General features: G+C 51.2%; 1 protein-coding gene across 27 annotated transcripts in view; it reads right to left on the bottom strand.

Moving 5' to 3' along the window:
* Positions 1-1,758: 1,758 nt before the first annotated feature.
* TMEM8B (transmembrane protein 8B) overlaps positions 1,759-17,008 on the bottom strand; it is a 28,340-nt gene continuing 13,090 nt past the window's right edge. For 13 of the 27 annotated variants that reach the window (XM_070595701.1, XM_070595711.1, XM_070595710.1 and 10 more), the window contains 10 exons: positions 15,742-15,875; positions 15,150-15,418; positions 14,200-14,525; positions 11,193-11,286; positions 10,889-11,012; positions 10,674-10,816; positions 10,283-10,461; positions 3,364-3,510; positions 2,919-3,035; positions 1,759-2,673 (listed from right to left, as the gene is read on the bottom strand). In XM_070595701.1, coding sequence (XP_070451802.1) covers positions 2,338-2,673; positions 2,919-3,035; positions 3,364-3,510; positions 10,283-10,461; positions 10,674-10,816; positions 10,889-11,012; positions 11,193-11,286; positions 14,200-14,525; positions 15,150-15,288 — 1,605 coding nt within the window. In that variant the 5' untranslated portion in view covers positions 15,289-15,418; positions 15,742-15,875 and the 3' untranslated portion in view covers positions 1,759-2,337. Of the gene's footprint in view, positions 2,674-2,918; positions 3,036-3,363; positions 3,511-10,282; positions 10,462-10,673; positions 10,817-10,888; positions 11,013-11,192; positions 11,287-11,689; positions 12,048-14,199; positions 14,526-15,149; positions 15,419-15,741; positions 15,876-17,008 lie in introns of those variants that run through there. The other 14 variants (XM_070595699.1, XM_070595704.1, XM_070595698.1 and 11 more) reach the window with 4 other exon arrangements.

Here is a 17,008-nt window from a genome sequence, read left to right as displayed (position 1 = left end):
CTCAAATATCGCAACAGCTGTGTCGCTGTACTTTCCTCCTCCAAACTCTCTCCAAAATCCATCCTCTGCACCAGTCATCAAAACACCAATCAGATCATGCTCCTCCCCCACTTAAATCTTCCACTGGGTCCTCATTTCCCATAGGATAAACACCAGACCCCATATATCCATCTGACCTCATTACTGGCTCCTTGCCTCCACCCCCAGTCCACCAACACACACTCTCCATGCCCAGACACCCTGCACCCAGTTCCTGAATAAATATCAGTCTTTCCTGCCTCTGTGTCTCCCCTTGCTGTTCAAACACTTCGTGACCTTTAGCTAACAATATATTGGACACTCATCACCTACCAGGCTAGGGACTGTGCTGTGTTCTAAGTGCTTCACTGACTGAGGACCAGATGGAATGATGGCGATCTCAGGGGAGGAATGCAGTGTGGACACTGGTGACCAGAGAGAACACTCTCCCCACATCTTGGCATTATAGAAATTCACTCAATCCTCACTCAACCCCTCCCCCTCCTGGAAAGCCCCTTCTGATCCTTCCTAGCTGGGTGGGGTCTGTCCCAGCTCTGTCTCCTTCTTCAGCGTCTTCTGTACTCTGCTGACTCTGTCCTGAATCCCACCTATTTGGGTTCATGAGTCCTAGTGACCTGACTCTATACATCCTAATGTTATGGACTAATATTTCTGATACAGGAACAGACACCTAGCCCACACCTCTTGCTTCTTCTCATCACTCATTTGGCCACATCACTCTCTGCTCAGCGCCCCAAGGAAGAGACATGCTTGCAGAAAGCAGAGAACAAAGGGATGTTTTCCTGGCTTTTGAGCTTCAAAGCATAGACCCTAAAGGGAACAAGGAAGACTTGAGGTATAGACAAAAGATCTGGGATAAAACATGAAAAGCAAAAGCAAACCTTCCCCATCTCCAGATTAACAGAGATTCCCTGAGCTGGGAAGACGGAGAGAGGAGGACGCTGGAGTGAGAACACCAGCACAGAGGCAGGGGCCCCGAGCCCCACTCCCCAGGCCATGTCCCTGGACAGGTTTGTAGGATCTGAAAGGTGGAGCAACTCATGCCTTTGCTGGTGGAGTCAAACCCAGTGCAGGACTCCGGGGTAGAAATGGTCCAGGTCTTTGCAGATGGCAGAGAAGTGGTAGAGAAAGCCTCAGGACAGGAAAAGGCCATGCATATGAGAACAAAAAGCCACTCTGGGATGGCCTGCCTGCACCGCTGACTGGGGACCAGGTGAGATGATGGAAATCTCACACGATGGGTGCAGCGTGGACCCTGGTGATCAGAGAGAACATTCTCCCAACATCTTTGCACTATGTAAGACCCTCAGATCTCAGCTGTGACCCTTGTGGAAAGAGAAGAAATTCTGGGTTGACAAAAGATTATGTTTCTGGCACTCAGGCAAAATGGGGGCTCAAAATAGAAATTAGATTCTTGTGATATTTCTAGCACATCTGAGATTTGTACCTGCTATTCCAATTTCCTGGGACCTCTACTTCCTTTCCTTTTCCTTCCCAGGTCTGTCTCACTGATTGAAATCCTCTCAGCACTCGCACAAACACACACACACACTCACAACTCCCCACCTCGAGCCACTGCAGCCTGCAGCGGTGGGCAAAAGTCTCAGACATTAGCTCTTGTAGCTCATTCTGGCTGGGTTCCCATCACTCCTGCTGACTTCCTCAGAGTCCCTCTTTCCCCTGCTCCCCACACCCTTGGCCCAGGAAAAAGGCAGCACAGAACCAGTAAATACTTCATTGGAGACACACCAGACTCCGCCTGCATCAAGTCAGGATGCCAGCCGTCCCAGACCCATCTGTCCTGCGACCCCCACTCCCAGCACAGCACATCTCTGTCGATGCCTCTGGGAAGGAAGCCTGAGGCCAGGCTTGCTGAGCTGCTGGGAAGATCTGGAGACTCAGTTTCCCCAATATGGACTCCATTTCCTCAGGAACAATGTCATGCTCCTGAGAGGGCTTTGTCTCCCTGGGAAGGGGTCCATGTCTTCAGGAGGGCTCCACATCCCTGGGAAGGGGTCCATACCCCGAGGAGGGACTCCTCGGTCCTGAGGGAGCTCTGTGGCCCTGCACAGGCTCCAGTCCTTAAGAAGACTCCATGGATGTGGGACTTCAGGCCCTTGGGAAGCGTGCCAGGTCCCTGGAAGAGTTCCATGTCCTTAAGAAAGACTCCATGTCCTCAAGAAATGCAACTTGTCTCTTGTCCCTGGAAGGGCTCCAGGCTCCCCAGAAGAATGCAGGAAGGGCTCTCTGCCCCAAGGAAGAGCTCATGTTCCCCAAGGGCCAGGCCCCAAGCCCCACTCAGCTGGCACAGATGCTGCTGACAGCAGCCCCTCCCGGGCCCACAAGACCCAGCTCCTCCTGCTCATTGATGCACAGCTGGTAACCGCAGCCCCGGGCCCGGGCTCCAGATGGGACCCGGTGGTCAGTCTTGGCACGAGGGGGCAGCAAGAAGCCCACACTGCCAGCGATGAGCATGTGCCAAATGCTGTGAATGTAGAAGTAGTTGTCTCGGGTCTCCACGAAAGCATAGAGTAGGATGGCACTGCCGGCAATGAGGCTGCCCGGGCACAGGTAGAAGAGCCAGCGGCGCCACGTGGGTGGGTAGCAGTGCCGGCGGCGGACGCTGCGCACTGTCTGGGGGGCAGAGAGGTGGGGTCAGGCATGCAAGGCCTGGAGCCCAGGCCAGAGCTGGTCACACCAGGCTTCCCCTGAGCCCTGGTCGTGACCTGAAAGCACCTGCCAAGACTGGAGTGGTCACCATGAGCAGCACAGTGATGATGACAGGGTCCAAGGCCATCTTAAATTGGGGACCAAGTACCCAGAGCCTTGCACCCAAGTCCTCTTGGGACCCCCCCCCCCCCAGCCCTCCCCACCCTTACCCAGGCTGTAGCCAAGATCCCCAAGGCGAATAGACTGGGTCCAAGCAGGTTCCAGAGTCCATGCCGGTCAAGCTGCAGAGCCATGGACAGCAGCATAGCCCCCAGCAAATACAGCACCTAAAGAAAGAGGACTCCAGGGGCTGGGCGGGAGCCAGGGACAGTACTCCAGGGGCAGGGCGGGAGCCAGGGGACAGCACTCCAGGGGCAGGGCGGGAGCCAGGGGACAGCACTCCAGGGGCAGGGCGGGAGCCAGGGGACAGCACTCCAGGGGCAGGGCGGGAGCCGGGGACAGCACTCCAGGGGCTGGGCAGGAGCCGGGGTCAGCACTCAAGGGGCTGGGCCAGGATGGTGAGAGGCGCTTGGCAGTGCCCCCAGGGAGAGGTCAGGAGTGGATTTCAAGTGGACTTTGGCTATGATTGTCCCCCAGGGCCCACTCTGGACTGACCTGCTTGACCACAGGCTGTAAACGAGCCATGGCAATGACAGTGACCCACACAGACATTAAGGAGCCCAAGAAATCACAGAACTGCAGCACGTCGTAGTCCATGATGCAGAAAACCACAATGCCTGGTTGGTCACAGGCATGATAGAACTAGAGGAAGAAATGACAGGCATTGAGAGAACTTGGGGCAGAGGTCCAAGTCTATGAAACTGGGGAAAGAGTCCACAAGGGTGGTGTGCTGCTGTCAGGAAAGCAGAATTCAGAGGTCACAGGCTGAGCAGAATTGGGAAATGCCTGACTCCCCACTCGGAGCAGAATATAGTAGGGAGGCTTGGTCAGCCTCATAAGCTGTATATATCTGGCAGCCCTGACCCTCCTCCTCGCATTCCTAATCTTTCTGCTTCTGGAACGTACTGTGGAGAGCACCGGGAGGAAGGGGTGTTTAGGTCTCTCAAGCTGAGGCAAATCCTTCTCTATCTCCTTGTACTCACCGTGGGGCCCATCTATAATCCTCATCCCTGGTCCAAGCCCTGGGGCCAGACCCAGACCCCAAGCTTCCCCTGCATGTCCCGGTCTCCCCCGATAGTGCAGACTCTGAGCTGGGCTTCGTCTTCAGGCCGTACACTAACTGGCCCTCTTCATCCCCTCCCACCCAATGCTATGAAGGGCACAGGGAGACAAAGGTAGTCCCTAAGGCCACGCAGAAGAGCACGGCATTTCACACTCAGGGGAAGAAGATGGGGAAGGGACAGCATCCACCCCTCCTACACACTGTGGGGAACAGAGCAAAGAGCAGGGGATTGAGGAGCTTCAAAGAGGGTGCAGGCGACACAAATGGAACTGGATCAAGCTATGCTGGGCACCCCAATTAAGGAACCAAGGTGTATTGTCAGCCTCCCTGATCTGTGGCCCCAAACCCCGTGTCTCTCTGGACAATGCTACCATGGCACCCTGCCTTCCCTTATTTGTGAAAAGGGTTACCCAGGGATAACCTGAGTTCTCCTTGTCTTGGAACACTTGCTGCGACCATTCTCTTAAACTTGTATGTAGAATTTACGTGCTTTGAGTATTTATTGATGCCAAATACTAAGAATATGTATGGTTTTAAGAATATCTTTGGTATAAAGATGACAGGAACACATATCCCTCTGCATCGTGTGCCTTACGAGTCAACCAAAGAGAAGACACTGTATAGGACCTCTGAGGACAAACAGCGCCAGACCGAGAACAAACATCACGGGGGCATGCTCACTCCTCCCCTCTCCCGACGTCATCAGAGGGAATGGGTTACTATGGTGACGGAAGCAGAGTCAGTAAGAAAATTAAAAAGCTATTATGGGAGAGAAAAGGTTTCTGACCCATATAAACTTGATCAAAATCTACTCATTGAGCTGAGCTGGAGAAATGCCAGCAGATTTTAGGGGATCAAAAAATTTTCTTAAGATTCTGTGAATCAATTTGTTTGCTCTCTGTCCCCTGCATGCCACCCCAGGTCCTCTGGGAGCATGGCTACCGAGGGCATTTCTCGATAGAAGAAACAAGCTGGTGTGATTGCCATGATTGGACCGAAATACACCAGGCTGAAGTGAAGCTGGGGCAGGAAGGATCCTGTGGCACCCAAAGGTGGCCTCTGAAGTGGCTTTCTCATTGACAGAAGGGACCCTTTAGGCATTTCTTTCAGCCCAGGTCAGTTTCCTCATCATTCTATTAAAAGGCAACCCTGAGTCACAGGGCTCTGGGCCCAAAAGAGAGGTGTGCTGACAGACCTTGGTGAGGCAGATAGCCGGACCCTCCAGAGCCATGTCCTGGGTATGGGCAGGGGGCAGGGATACCCAGTCACAGCTGAGGAAAGAGACAGCTGAGCAACACCGCAAGACAGAATCCCACACTGACAGAATCCAGCCCAGACACAGAGTCACCACCAACAGAAAGGGAAACAGACTCAGGCCCCGTCTCTAGAGACAAAGGATGAGCAGGGAGGCACTCACGTTCCTGTTGAACCTGCTGCAGACTTCATCCAGTCTTTAGAATAGCAAAATTGACCATTTCAACAGACAAAGGGAAAAGGGTGAATGACATAAGGGCAGGGAGAAGCTGGGAGTTTACAGAAAGAGAAAAAATGAAAAAGAAAATTTAGGGATATTAACTGGCATTGGGAAACCTTGGGTTTGATTCCTTCAAAATGCAAATTGCAAGTAGTAAACTCGTGTACCTATCTTCTGTCTCTTCCTTCACTTTGGACAGAAAGAACGTTGTCTCTTCAGGAGGAAACTGTGTGGGAATGACCACATTTTAAGTGAGTATCCCAGGCTTCTCAAAGGGCTTATAAACGGGGGGACATGGTTCCCTCTTATATATTATTGAGAAAATGAGTTCTTACTGGGAAACTTTGACTTGTCATGTGGGTCCACATCAGCTTCAGAAGTAATGTTTCAATATGCCTAAAACACTTTTTTTATTTTTCAATTTCTCTTATATGTGCTGATTAATTGAGAGTTAATTTGGTTCTAAAACAAATCAATATTTTGGTCTTTTTTCTATTTTAGCTATGGGACATTGATTATTCTCTACTCCAAGACCAGATCTAAGTACTACAGCTCGGCAAATTACCCACACTGTTTTACGATTAGGACTTTATTTTAAAGCATTAATTTTACATTTCAGGCTTCACCAAGCACTGACTCCACATGCCTGACTCTCAAGTATATAGAAGGAAATGCCCAAACATTTCTGGAAGGAGGACTTGTAACGAATCCTTCCATCTCAGATAGGAGAGGATATGTATCAGCGGAAGAGCACAGCTGAGCCACCTACATTGAAGACACGTCTAAGGGAATATTTACTTGAAGGCAGATTTTCTCCTAGGAATTTCTCTGCACTCAAAAAAGTGGGGAATAATGGAGAGCTTGTCTCTGGAGTGGAGAGGTGTGGGGGAGATCATCTCCCTAGTATTCCATGACTGATTCTTCTCTAAGTGTACAAAAAGGGCCAAGAGATTGTTTTAGGTTGGAGAAAACTCATAGGGTAGAGTAAAATTAAAATTGCAGTGTGTGTTGAGCATGATCTGCCTTTCATCTGATCTGGCTACTGTCACTGCTGAACGTCCAGAAGTGCCATCAGTAAAATCCACTGACCACGAGGACGTGGTCACAATTCACCAGGAAAACCAGCCAACCACCTGCGGCAGCTTACTTCACTGAAACCCCTCAGACTGGAGAAGCCAGCGTCTTGTCATCGCATATCCGCCCCTTCTGACTGCACCGCTTCAGCCTGCTTTATTACTCACGAAGAAGAATCCATTACTACTTGCCATGGCACCCTACACATCACCATCTCTAGCCAGGAGACACAATCCACAGTAAATAAAGTGAAGAGAATTGCTCACCACCATAGAATTCACTGGTGTAACCATATTCCACACCTAGAAGCAAACAGCTGAACAGAACACTGGAATGGCCTACTGAAGGCTGAGTTATGATGCCACCTGGGAGACTACCCTGAAAGCCTGCAATATTCTCCTATATATTTGGCACACAGTATGTACTCAGTAAGTTTTAGTCATCTTATACTTATGCCATGTATATTCATAGGAGAATATTCCCACATTAATAAACTTTCCCCCATGCAAAAAAAAAAAAAATATATATATATATATATATATATATATATATACACACATATAGCAGCAATGTTGTTCCACTGAAAATTGTGGGCTAACTTTTAGATTGGCATTCCTTTTGTCAATAGCAATAAAAAGAAGTGGTAGAAATAACACAGAAAGATTGGAGAATTTAAGAAAAAAATTTAGACTACAAACTGGCTTCTATTAATATAATTCTAATCTGATTTGACACCTTCCTCAGCTTTGGACATTTCTTTACTTACGAGATAATTTTGGAAAATTACCCTAAATTGTTTTTTTCTGTAGAATTTTTAATTCTTATAACAGAACTATATAGTTCATCTAATTCTCCAAAATGGAGTACCCAGGCATGACAGAATGTACAAGTGGAAATGAAAATATATTCAACCCATGCAAAGACTGGAACATTGGTACTCAGGATATAATGGAACTTACTGCTGTTCTCTTATTTTCTGCTTCCATTTCCTCTTGGAAATAGTCACGGGATTTTGCCAAAGGCCACTGAGAATTACTTGTGATGGTGTGAGGAACAGAGAGGTAATGAGAAGGCAGGCTCACAGCCAGGGTGTCAGCAGTCAGCAAGGAAGGCTGCAGGGCCCAGCATGTCAGCTCTGTCTGGGACTTCAGGATCCGATGGTGAGGACCCCAGTAGCACTGAAACGGGTATGCAGCTGAACTGCACGGGTCAGAGCTGCAAAACCGCAATGTTTGATGTATTTGCCCTGATGATTTCTTATATTTTGGTTTGGTTATATTTTCTGATCTTTCTTTTGTGAGGAACATTAGCCCTGAACTAACATCTGTGCCTCTGTTTTTTTTACGTGGGATGCCTCCACAGCGTGACTGATGAGTGGCGTAGGTCTGTACCAGGATCCAAACCCAAGAACCTGGGCCACCAAAGCAGAGCACGCGGAACTTTAACCACTCAGCCATGGGGCCAGCTCCGTATATTTGCTGACCTTTTAAGTGGCTCTTTTTATCGTTGAAGAATTTGAGACCCACTAAACTGAGGTCAAGAGTTTCTCTATATACTCAGGACTTCTGAGAAACTGAAGTCAGGTTAGAAATGAATCAACGTACTCCCTGCCCCAGCGCAAGACGCTCGGTGGCCGCACGTGAGGATCTGGAGTCCAGCTGGGTGAGAGTTGGCTCTACCGCTCACCTTAGTCCTTGGGCAAAGTGTTCAAACTGCTCTCATCTGCACAAAGGGGTGACGGTGATGGGAGTCCCATCAGTTACAACAGAGCTACTGGGAGAATTCAGTTAGGGGTGTCTGAGCACGTATTTAGTAGACACTATTCTCAGTTATCTGTTTCAGTTCTTAAATGGAGACTGCTGAAAAATGAAATAAGTCTAAACTACTAAGTAAAGAATGGGAAAGAGGGACAAAAGGGAACCTTCCCAGGGAAAACGGATGACCAGCAGCTCTATATCTTGGCCAATAAGGAAACAACAGGAGTCAGAGCAGGACTTTAGGCAACACCTCAGAGCCAGTGTCTTCTCCTTGAGCTTTTGCTTTTCGCCTTATTTAAGAGAGCGTAAGCTCTGAATGTGATGCCAGGCATTTTGAACCCCTGCAGTGTTCCCACTGTCGGGAAGGTCTTTTCTTTTCAGGGTGACATGCCATTGTACCCAGAAAATGAGGGGTCATCCAGGCCTGAACACTCTGGAGCCAATGCCTGGGCTGCTTGTGCGAAGTACAGGAGAATGGCTACGCTCTCCCCACACGCTCCAGGCTCCTGATACACTCAGCTACTCTTACTAACTGTGAATCCCGTTAGATCTACATGCAACCAAGCGTGGGCTGGTGGAACAGCTTTCGCTAGAGGACTTGGTGAGCAACGGTATAAAAGGCATCTGGCAATAAAAAAGAGAAAGAGTGTCTAATATAAAAATAGAATGAAGCACTGTCAGAGTAGGTCTAAAAAAGGGGCCAGCTGAGTAAAATTGGGGTGTGCTCTTCTCACTCAGCTTAAGGGGCCAAAGTCTCCCTTCGCAGTGTGGAGACAGCCTACTCTTCCTCATCTGTGGATGAACATCCAGGAAGACCCTGTGATACGACCTTCAGTTTCAGGACACTTGTGCCCCGCCCCCCACCACTTTCTCCTAAATGATAAATAGGAGTTTTGTAATGTGAACATATGTCTGATCTATGAATGCTGGACAAAAGAGGGACATGTATTGATTTTCATGATATCCTTGTTGCCAGGACATGAGGAAAGTCTCACTCTCTCTAAGATTTTCCAGTGCTGATAGGCAGGCATTGTGTGTCACAAGATGCCAAGTGGCCAGAGATGAGAGGAAAAGATGCCTAGATGCAGCATCTCAGGGATGGAAAAATCTACGTAGGGGTTGAATCACATTAGCAGACTCTCTCCTCCATCTTTCTTTATAATATCTGGGATGCTTGCTTGTAATATGAACTTTTCTGATTATGCAGGAGTGGGAAAACACAGGGAAGGGAGTGTGGAGATTCTGTAATGCGAGGGGAGGGCCTTAAAACTATAACAATCTTCATCAAAATATACTCCTTTGAGCTGTGATTTTTACATCACACTGCCATTTCCCATGACGCCTCAGGACACAGGTGAATACATAAAGTTTCTTTGGATTCTGAGAGTGAGACTATTCCATAAATTACCCAATCACAGAGATCCCCTGTCTTCCAAAAGTTCCCATGAGAAATCAAGGAGGCCATGGCAACTGAAGGGGGAGAAACCTTTTTGTACCATAAGAAAGAACATGCTAAAGACGTAGAAATCCCCAGTACAACGGAAAACACCAGCACAGTACGGTCCTCACATCAGGAGAGAAGGTGATGCAGGTTGGAAGACTCTCCATGTAGAGATGCGGGTGAAAGTGGGCATCTCCTGCCACATGCAGAGGTGAACAGGGTGGAGGTGTAGACACAATTCCACACTGTAGGACAGTTTCTCAGCCAGTGTGTTGAGATAAAGTTCCCTTCAGCTCTTAGATGAACAGGCAGGGCGTGTGACAACTAGAGACCCCACCCTGTCTCTACTGGCTGCTTGTTATCTTAAGTGGCAAACAGCCTTGTTCATTTATCCTGATGTGCCTTATAAAAATTACTATTTTCTACACATGCCATGATGTGAAAAGGTTGGGACACACAGCTGTAGAAGACACAGTGAGGAGGAGACATCCTCATATTACTAAGGTGTGGACACCCCCAAACCTGGGGAAAACAGGGTGGAAATGTACACCCTCACCCACCACCACGGATAAGGACTCGGTGAAGACACTGATGCCACTGCATACCGTGGAGAAGAACATGGTGAAGGTGTAGACAGCAGCTTCCAGCACATATCGGCTCCGAATGGCCAGGACCACAGGTGGCAAAAACATGAGGTTGCTCAGGCAGAGCAGAAGTGTGGACAGCAGCTGGAATCCGTAGGTGAGAGCATCGGCACTGTCGGTGCAGCCCCAGCCCCGCCACCCTGCGGGAGGAGAGGGCACAGGGTGGAAGAGGACAGAAGGCAGCCATGGGTTCAGCAGACAGCTACTCGTGGCCTCTTGCCAACCCCTACACCACCGCCAGCGCAGGGTGGCCTCACCCTGGCTCTGCCCGCCCATTCTCTCTAAACCCGTCCCCAGTTCAGGCTGCCGCCCCTCCCGACCGCCCTGGAACCCAGGAAGCCCAGCCGCTCACCGGCCTTGCACTCGCAGGCCGCGTACAGGTAGTTGTGCGTGCGCAGCAGCTTGCACTGGCCGTAGGGCCCGCAGTCGTCCACGCACGGGGACAGGAAGGTGCGCAGCCGCACCTCGGCCGTCGCGTTCCGGCACCGCACGAACCTGCGCACACACCGCCGTGACCCGGGGCCCGGGCCGCTCCCTCCCCGGCCCGCCCGGCCCCCAGCCGCTCACCGAGGCCCCGCCCCGCACAGCGAGCGGAGGGTCAGGAACCAGGTCCCCGTCTGCGGGAAGGGAATCCGCAGCCTGGCCGCTCTGGAGGTGGCACTGACCGAAAGGAGGAAGCCGGCGAGGGACTCTGAGGGGAGAAGGCAGAAGAGAGCGGTCAGTGAGAGGGAGGAGGGGTCAGGGCCTAAAGAACCCTCGCCCACCTGCTCCGCTTCCCAGACACCCTAGCCCAGCCTTCCTCCATACCATCCTCCACTGCCCCAGCCCCGGCCTTCCAGCCTCCTCTCCTTCCCCCATTCCTCACCCCTACCTTTGGAACAGGTCACGGCTGCATCCCCCAGGCTCAAGGGCACCTCGTGAGTCAGGCATGCAAACACTGTCACGTTTTCCTGGTGCAGGGAGCTCTGGAGAGGGCAGGTATGAAGATGAGGCTGTCACACCCTCTAGGTCCTACCACGACCCCTACTCCTACACCAGTTAACGCCTCCCCAGAAACCCCTCCAGGCCCTCACTGGACAACCCAATCCTGCAGGTGCTCCCCACACTGAAGCCTCTCTCTCTCCTCCCTATTCTTAAAACAAAACTGAGAAACACCACATCTTCCAAAGCAGAGATCTTTGAAAGACTGAAGAGAAGGCAGGGCGGGATCCTGATTCCTTTCTTTGGGCAGAATTGTTTAGATTCTGTCCAGGCAAGAGAGAAGACCCTCTTTTTCAGTCCTGTCTAACCCATTGTGGGCAAGGGGGGTGGGGGCTGGTGCTGGATACAAGGTGACTGCCAGGTTTCCAGTCATCGCCACATCTTCACCTGGCCACTGTTCCTCAGGTGAGATGATCCCAGGTACTGAGCATGGTAACAGAACACCTGAGGAATTAAATGTAGCAACCCAGCCAGGAGGAAAAGAAACTGGATCTCCACAGGAGCAAATGGAAGGGGCGTCTAGAGGAACAAAGGCAACAGGCTGCCATAAGCTCACCTCATTCAAGAAGGACTTGAGGCGGCTTATTAAATACATACAGCAGGATAAAATAAACACGTGAGGGAGATTTCAAAATCAGGGTAGGGAAATAAAGTCTGTCCTAGATGTGGGCTGTGTATTTGATGCTGATTCCAATCAACCAAAGCAAAAAGGAAACAAGAGCTGCCGGGTTTGTGGGTCCATGAAATGAAAGGGTATCAGAGTCTCAGGAGAAACACAGCACCCAAAGGGGCAGTTCTCCTGTAACTCTCGTCAAAGGAGCACTGTGTGCCGGCGTGCATCCCGTCCTCAGCCGCAAGAGCTGAGTTTCAGACACTTGTTCGTAGCCTCCCTCAATGCAAGCCCAGGGCAATATGCCAAAGTATTATTCAGTAAAAGTCATGGGGGGGGGGCGGGGCAAAGAAAAACATGTCCTCTAGGTATGCGGTTCTCTAATCCAAATGTCCAGCTCTTGATCCAAAGGAAAAATCAAAATGTTGGAGGGAAAGATCAGAGTAGAGGCACCAGTTGACCTTTCAGAATAAATATAACGGGCTGTCTGAGGAGTGTAGCAGAGGTCACAGCATGCAGATGCGTGGGATGTAAGCAGCCGCCCATGAGAGCAAACAGACAAGAATGCACAGGGCCTGGGTGAGGGGCTGCAGGGGGCTAGGCCTCTAATCTCAGGATCCCGAGAAAAAACAAGTATGGTTGGGGCTCCACAGTTTCAAGGTCAAATCAAGACTTCACTGTCATTGCCCAAAGGCATGGCAGTCAGCAAACACAAAATACACAGTCTTAGTCAGAACAGAGTCAGAGAAAATTTGAGTATGAAGTAAGGAACATCTTCAGGTTGAAGAGTCAGCTCTGTCCTGACCAGCAGGACCACCAGAAAGTTCTGAGCCATGTCCCATAGAAGACCATGTCAAGCCACAAACCAGGTCTCAGGTCAGCTGATAGGAAAATGGTTCCTGTCCCCAGAGCTGGGTGATCATAGAGTTAACAGGGAACAAGACATAAATTATTGGATCAGTGCCAACCTAAGACAGTCACTAATGGCCTGACACAGGGCTCTGCCCTCAGCCCACTCTTACTCAATGCTGAACATAATGACTAAGACATACAGTAGGCTGGCTTTTCCAGTGTGTAAATTACACAAAGCAGAGGAGGCCCAAGGCCCAAACTAGTATTAGGCAATGCCTCAAAGACAGACATAAATTCTTCCATCCAGGATAAAAATCTGACTGCAAAAACATGACATGGGAATTGGCAGCAGTTCACATGAACTGGGCTCAGGGCACAGAAATGTGTATGGCCATTGGTAACAATTAGATAAACACAGCAGTTAATGTGAAAAAGGACAGGGAGGACACATGGCTTTGAGCCTCCCTCTGTTTTCCAAAGCTTTTACATGTGCTCTTATTATTTTTATAACAAAAAAGTGAATGTATACAACAGTTTTGAAGAAAATACAAAAGAAGGAAAGGAAAAAGACCCAGAGATCTTAGTGCACTACAAGGCCTAAGTGACCCCACAGTGTGATGCAGCAGCTGAAAGAGGTAACTTGACGTCAGGCTGCACAAACGCTGCCTGCCACCCTGGTGAGACCACCACAAATCACTTATTTCAGAGACATAATAACCAGAGGAGACGGCAGAGGGTGGGGAGAGGGCTAAGACGCTGAGGTTGTCTGGCTTTGTGCAGGCTGAGGAGCATCTGAAGGGCTGTTGGAACAGCAGCGAGATGTAACAAATGTGCCACCCTAATGAAGATGTGAATAATGGGGGAACTGTATGGGAAAGAGGGGGGATGTGGGACCTCTCTGTACTTTCTGCTCCATTTTTCTATAAGCCTAAAATGGCCCTGAAAAATCAAGTCTATAAAAAAAAAAAGACAGGAATAGATTTACTGGATATAGCTTCTGGGGCAAAACCAACGTCAATGAGTAAAAATCCACAGAGGCAGATTTTGATGGGAAGTCAGGACTGCCTTTAGCAATCAGAGCTGTCTAGATATGGACTGCATGGCCTCAAGAGCTGGTGAACTCCCTGTCACAGGAGATATGCAAGAAAAGTGAATCCCTGCCTTAGAGAGAGGCCATTAGCAAGTGGGAGTTAGCCTACAAAACTGGGAAAATCCTGGACCACTCTGAGTTGCCCTGGCTGAGTAGCCCATTTGTAGTAGAGTCAATACTCAGGGCAGATTTGTTGACCAGAACTGGGCTGAGACATGGTTCCTAATAATCAAGTTGGCCAAAAGCAACCTGGATAGGCTTCTGGGAGGAGGTAAGGGCCTCCACACCCTGAGACGTTCTCCTTCCAGTTCCCCATGGGCGACCTCCCCACTCCCCACAGAGTACCGCATTAAGCTGGAGCTCCAGGCTGAGGACGCCTCCGCTGTCCAGCACTGGCAGCAACCTCAGGGCGAACACGGCAGGCCTCTCAGGGGGCAGGGCCACGCTGGGGCCAAAGAAGATGTAGAAGTGAACGGAGAAGGCATCCAGCTCATTGCGCAGCGTCGGGCGCACTGGCCAGCAGTGCTCGGGCAGAGATGTGGCCCCAGCCCCCTCCACAGTGGCCCCAAGGGATGGCGGCTCTGGGGGCAGTGGCTGGTTGCCCAGGGACTGGGGCATGTTCATGGCAGCTCCGGGGACCAGGGCACGGGACAGGCTGGGCTGCGGGCACTCTGTGGGACAGAGGAAATCAAAGCTGGGGCCTACTACCCTCACAAGCCCCGCAGCCCCACCACAAACCAGATCTGAGCCAGACAGGATTTGTCAAAGGGGAGTGAGGGAGGGATAGAATCAAATGTCCCTTGGGAATATGGGGCACCCAGGGTCACAGGATAAGGTCCAGGGATTTCCTTGTGGTCACAGCTAATGGAGTGTCACATTGGAGGGAATCACGGTCATCTCCCCCTCCCAAGGGCAGTGAAGACGCTGTTGAAACAGATGATGGGCCCTCTCACTGCCTTGCATGGGCTTTTTGGCAAGGACAGTGTCTCAGAGGTCCTAGATATCCCTGCCTACCCTAAGAAACTGAAAGAGTGATTCAATCAAGGAGAGCAACGAGGTCCCTTAGCCCCAGATCAGGTGCAAAAAATGATCTGAAAGGCTTCCAGTGACATGAAGCTTTGAGTGGGCGGGCTTTGGGGAGCACAGAGGAGCTCGGGGGGGGGGGGGGAGGGGGGACTTAGGGAGATTGTGGGCACATGGCAGGGTGTCCATGAACACAGCCACCATGCCCGCCTCTTCCCAGCCACACACATTGGCACAGGCTGAGAGACTGGGGCAGATGTGGGGCTTCTGACCTTGCAACCGCACACACAGCTGGAAGCGGATGGTCCTGCCAGGGCCCCGGGATGGTGTCTCCACACGCACGTAGACCCAGTGCCCCCAGGGGGGCAGTGCCAGCTCCAGCTGACATATGGAGGCACCGCCACAGGCCATAGAGCTTGAGTTGTGCAGGGGTGGGGCCTTGGGACGTAGGCGCAGTGTCACGGGGCAGGTGGATGCCCCACGGCCCCCCACGCACACCAGCTGTGCTGAAACCCTGTAAGTGAAGCTGGGCACAAAGACCCTGCACAGAGGAGAGGTTGGGGGCAAGAAAAGACAGGGTACAGAGAGGTGAGAGGGACACCAGAATGAATGAAACATTGGGAAGAAGGTGGCATGGAGGGGTAGGGGACACAGGAGAACAGGAGGCCTTTTCAGGTCCTCCCCTCTGTGCTGGAAGAGAGGGAGGCAGGGGTCTGACCCACCCTGGGGGCTCTGGGTGGTCCCACAGTCCAGGCTGGCTGGCTGGAGAGCAGGCAGTTAGGCTGAAAAGCCAAGAGAACCCTGTTCCCTGTTGAAGGCCAGGGAAGGGAGAGGGAAAGGCCAGGGGTGGGGTGCTCGACTTACTTGTACAGGGCTGAGCGGTTGTGGGGAGAGAGGGTTTGCTCTGAGGGACGGCCAGGCACCAGCACGGCGACGTCCAGCAAACGACGGACAATCAGCTGCGGCTGAAGGAGGTACTGACACTCATCCTGGAGACCCTGAGAAAAGCATGAGTGCAGGATGGCCGAGAGCAAGGGAGCTCCTAAAGTGAGGCGAACAGAAGCGAACAGAACCTGCGGAGGGGTCGAGGACAGACCTCCTCTGGCCGCACGCTCCCAGGGCCGTGACTGAGAGCTCTCTGGTTCTGGGTCCTTCCTGCCTGACCTCTACCTCTGTCCCACCTGTCTGCAGGATCTGCTCTGATCCTCAGCATGGGCTGAGGTCTGGGGACTCAAACCTGGGCCCTCCTGGCGATCAGGCCTTGCCTGCCCCTCCTCCAATCTAGCCCCTCCTCCTGAGCATTCCTGGACAGCTCCTCAAGGTAACTTCAATTATCCCATTCCCCCACCAGCCCTCAGGAACTTAGAACACTGGCTTTCTTTTCAACTGGGGTTGGAAAGCTCCTTACGGCCTCCAGCCTAGACCCTCTAACACACCAACCTGAATCTTTAATTTCCTTTATGCCCTACCCTGCCCCTCCCAGGTGTTTGTCCAGCCTCTGCTTTAAAGGCCACTCTTTACCTCCCAGGCAACCTTCAGACTATAAGCAACTTGAGAACAGGAATTCTGTCTTATCTTCGTTTTGTTCCCCCAGACACAGAGCCTACCAGAGTGCACACCTCAGAGATGAATATTTGCTGAACAAATGAATCAACCCAGCTGGGGGCAGCTCTGATCTTTGTGAAGCCAAAGCCGCTCTTCTGCCTCGCTCCCCCACCCCTGGTCTGCCCTCAGAGCACCCACAGATGCATCTGCTCCTCTGCCTTAGGCTGGGTTTCTTCTCTTACTGGAGGAGAGCAGCCACATCTCCCTGAGCTGCTCCTCTGGGTAAGATCCCTAACCCTTGTCTACTCAATCCACCCCACCCCCAGGTGCACACAGCCCCATCACTCTTCAGTGAGCACAATCCTATTTGTTCCAGTTCTTCCTCTGCAGCATTTGCAGCCATCTAAACCCTCCAATCCTAGCAATTCAGGGGAGGCAGCAGCCCCTGACTGGGCTTCTCTGATCTTCTGCACAAACGACCTTTGCTGGCCCAATAAACTAGAGGCCCCTGTTCACGTATGTGATTATCCTGACCAAGACATACCTCTCAACCTTGTTCTAGGACAAAAGTTCCAGGCTCTGACAT

Source organism: Equus przewalskii, chromosome 26, assembly GCF_037783145.1.
Source record: "Equus przewalskii isolate Varuska chromosome 26, EquPr2, whole genome shotgun sequence".
Classification (NCBI taxonomy): Eukaryota; Metazoa; Chordata; class Mammalia; order Perissodactyla; family Equidae; genus Equus; species Equus przewalskii.
Note: the sequence above shows the minus strand (reverse complement) of the source record. Positions and strands in the feature narration are given on the sequence as shown.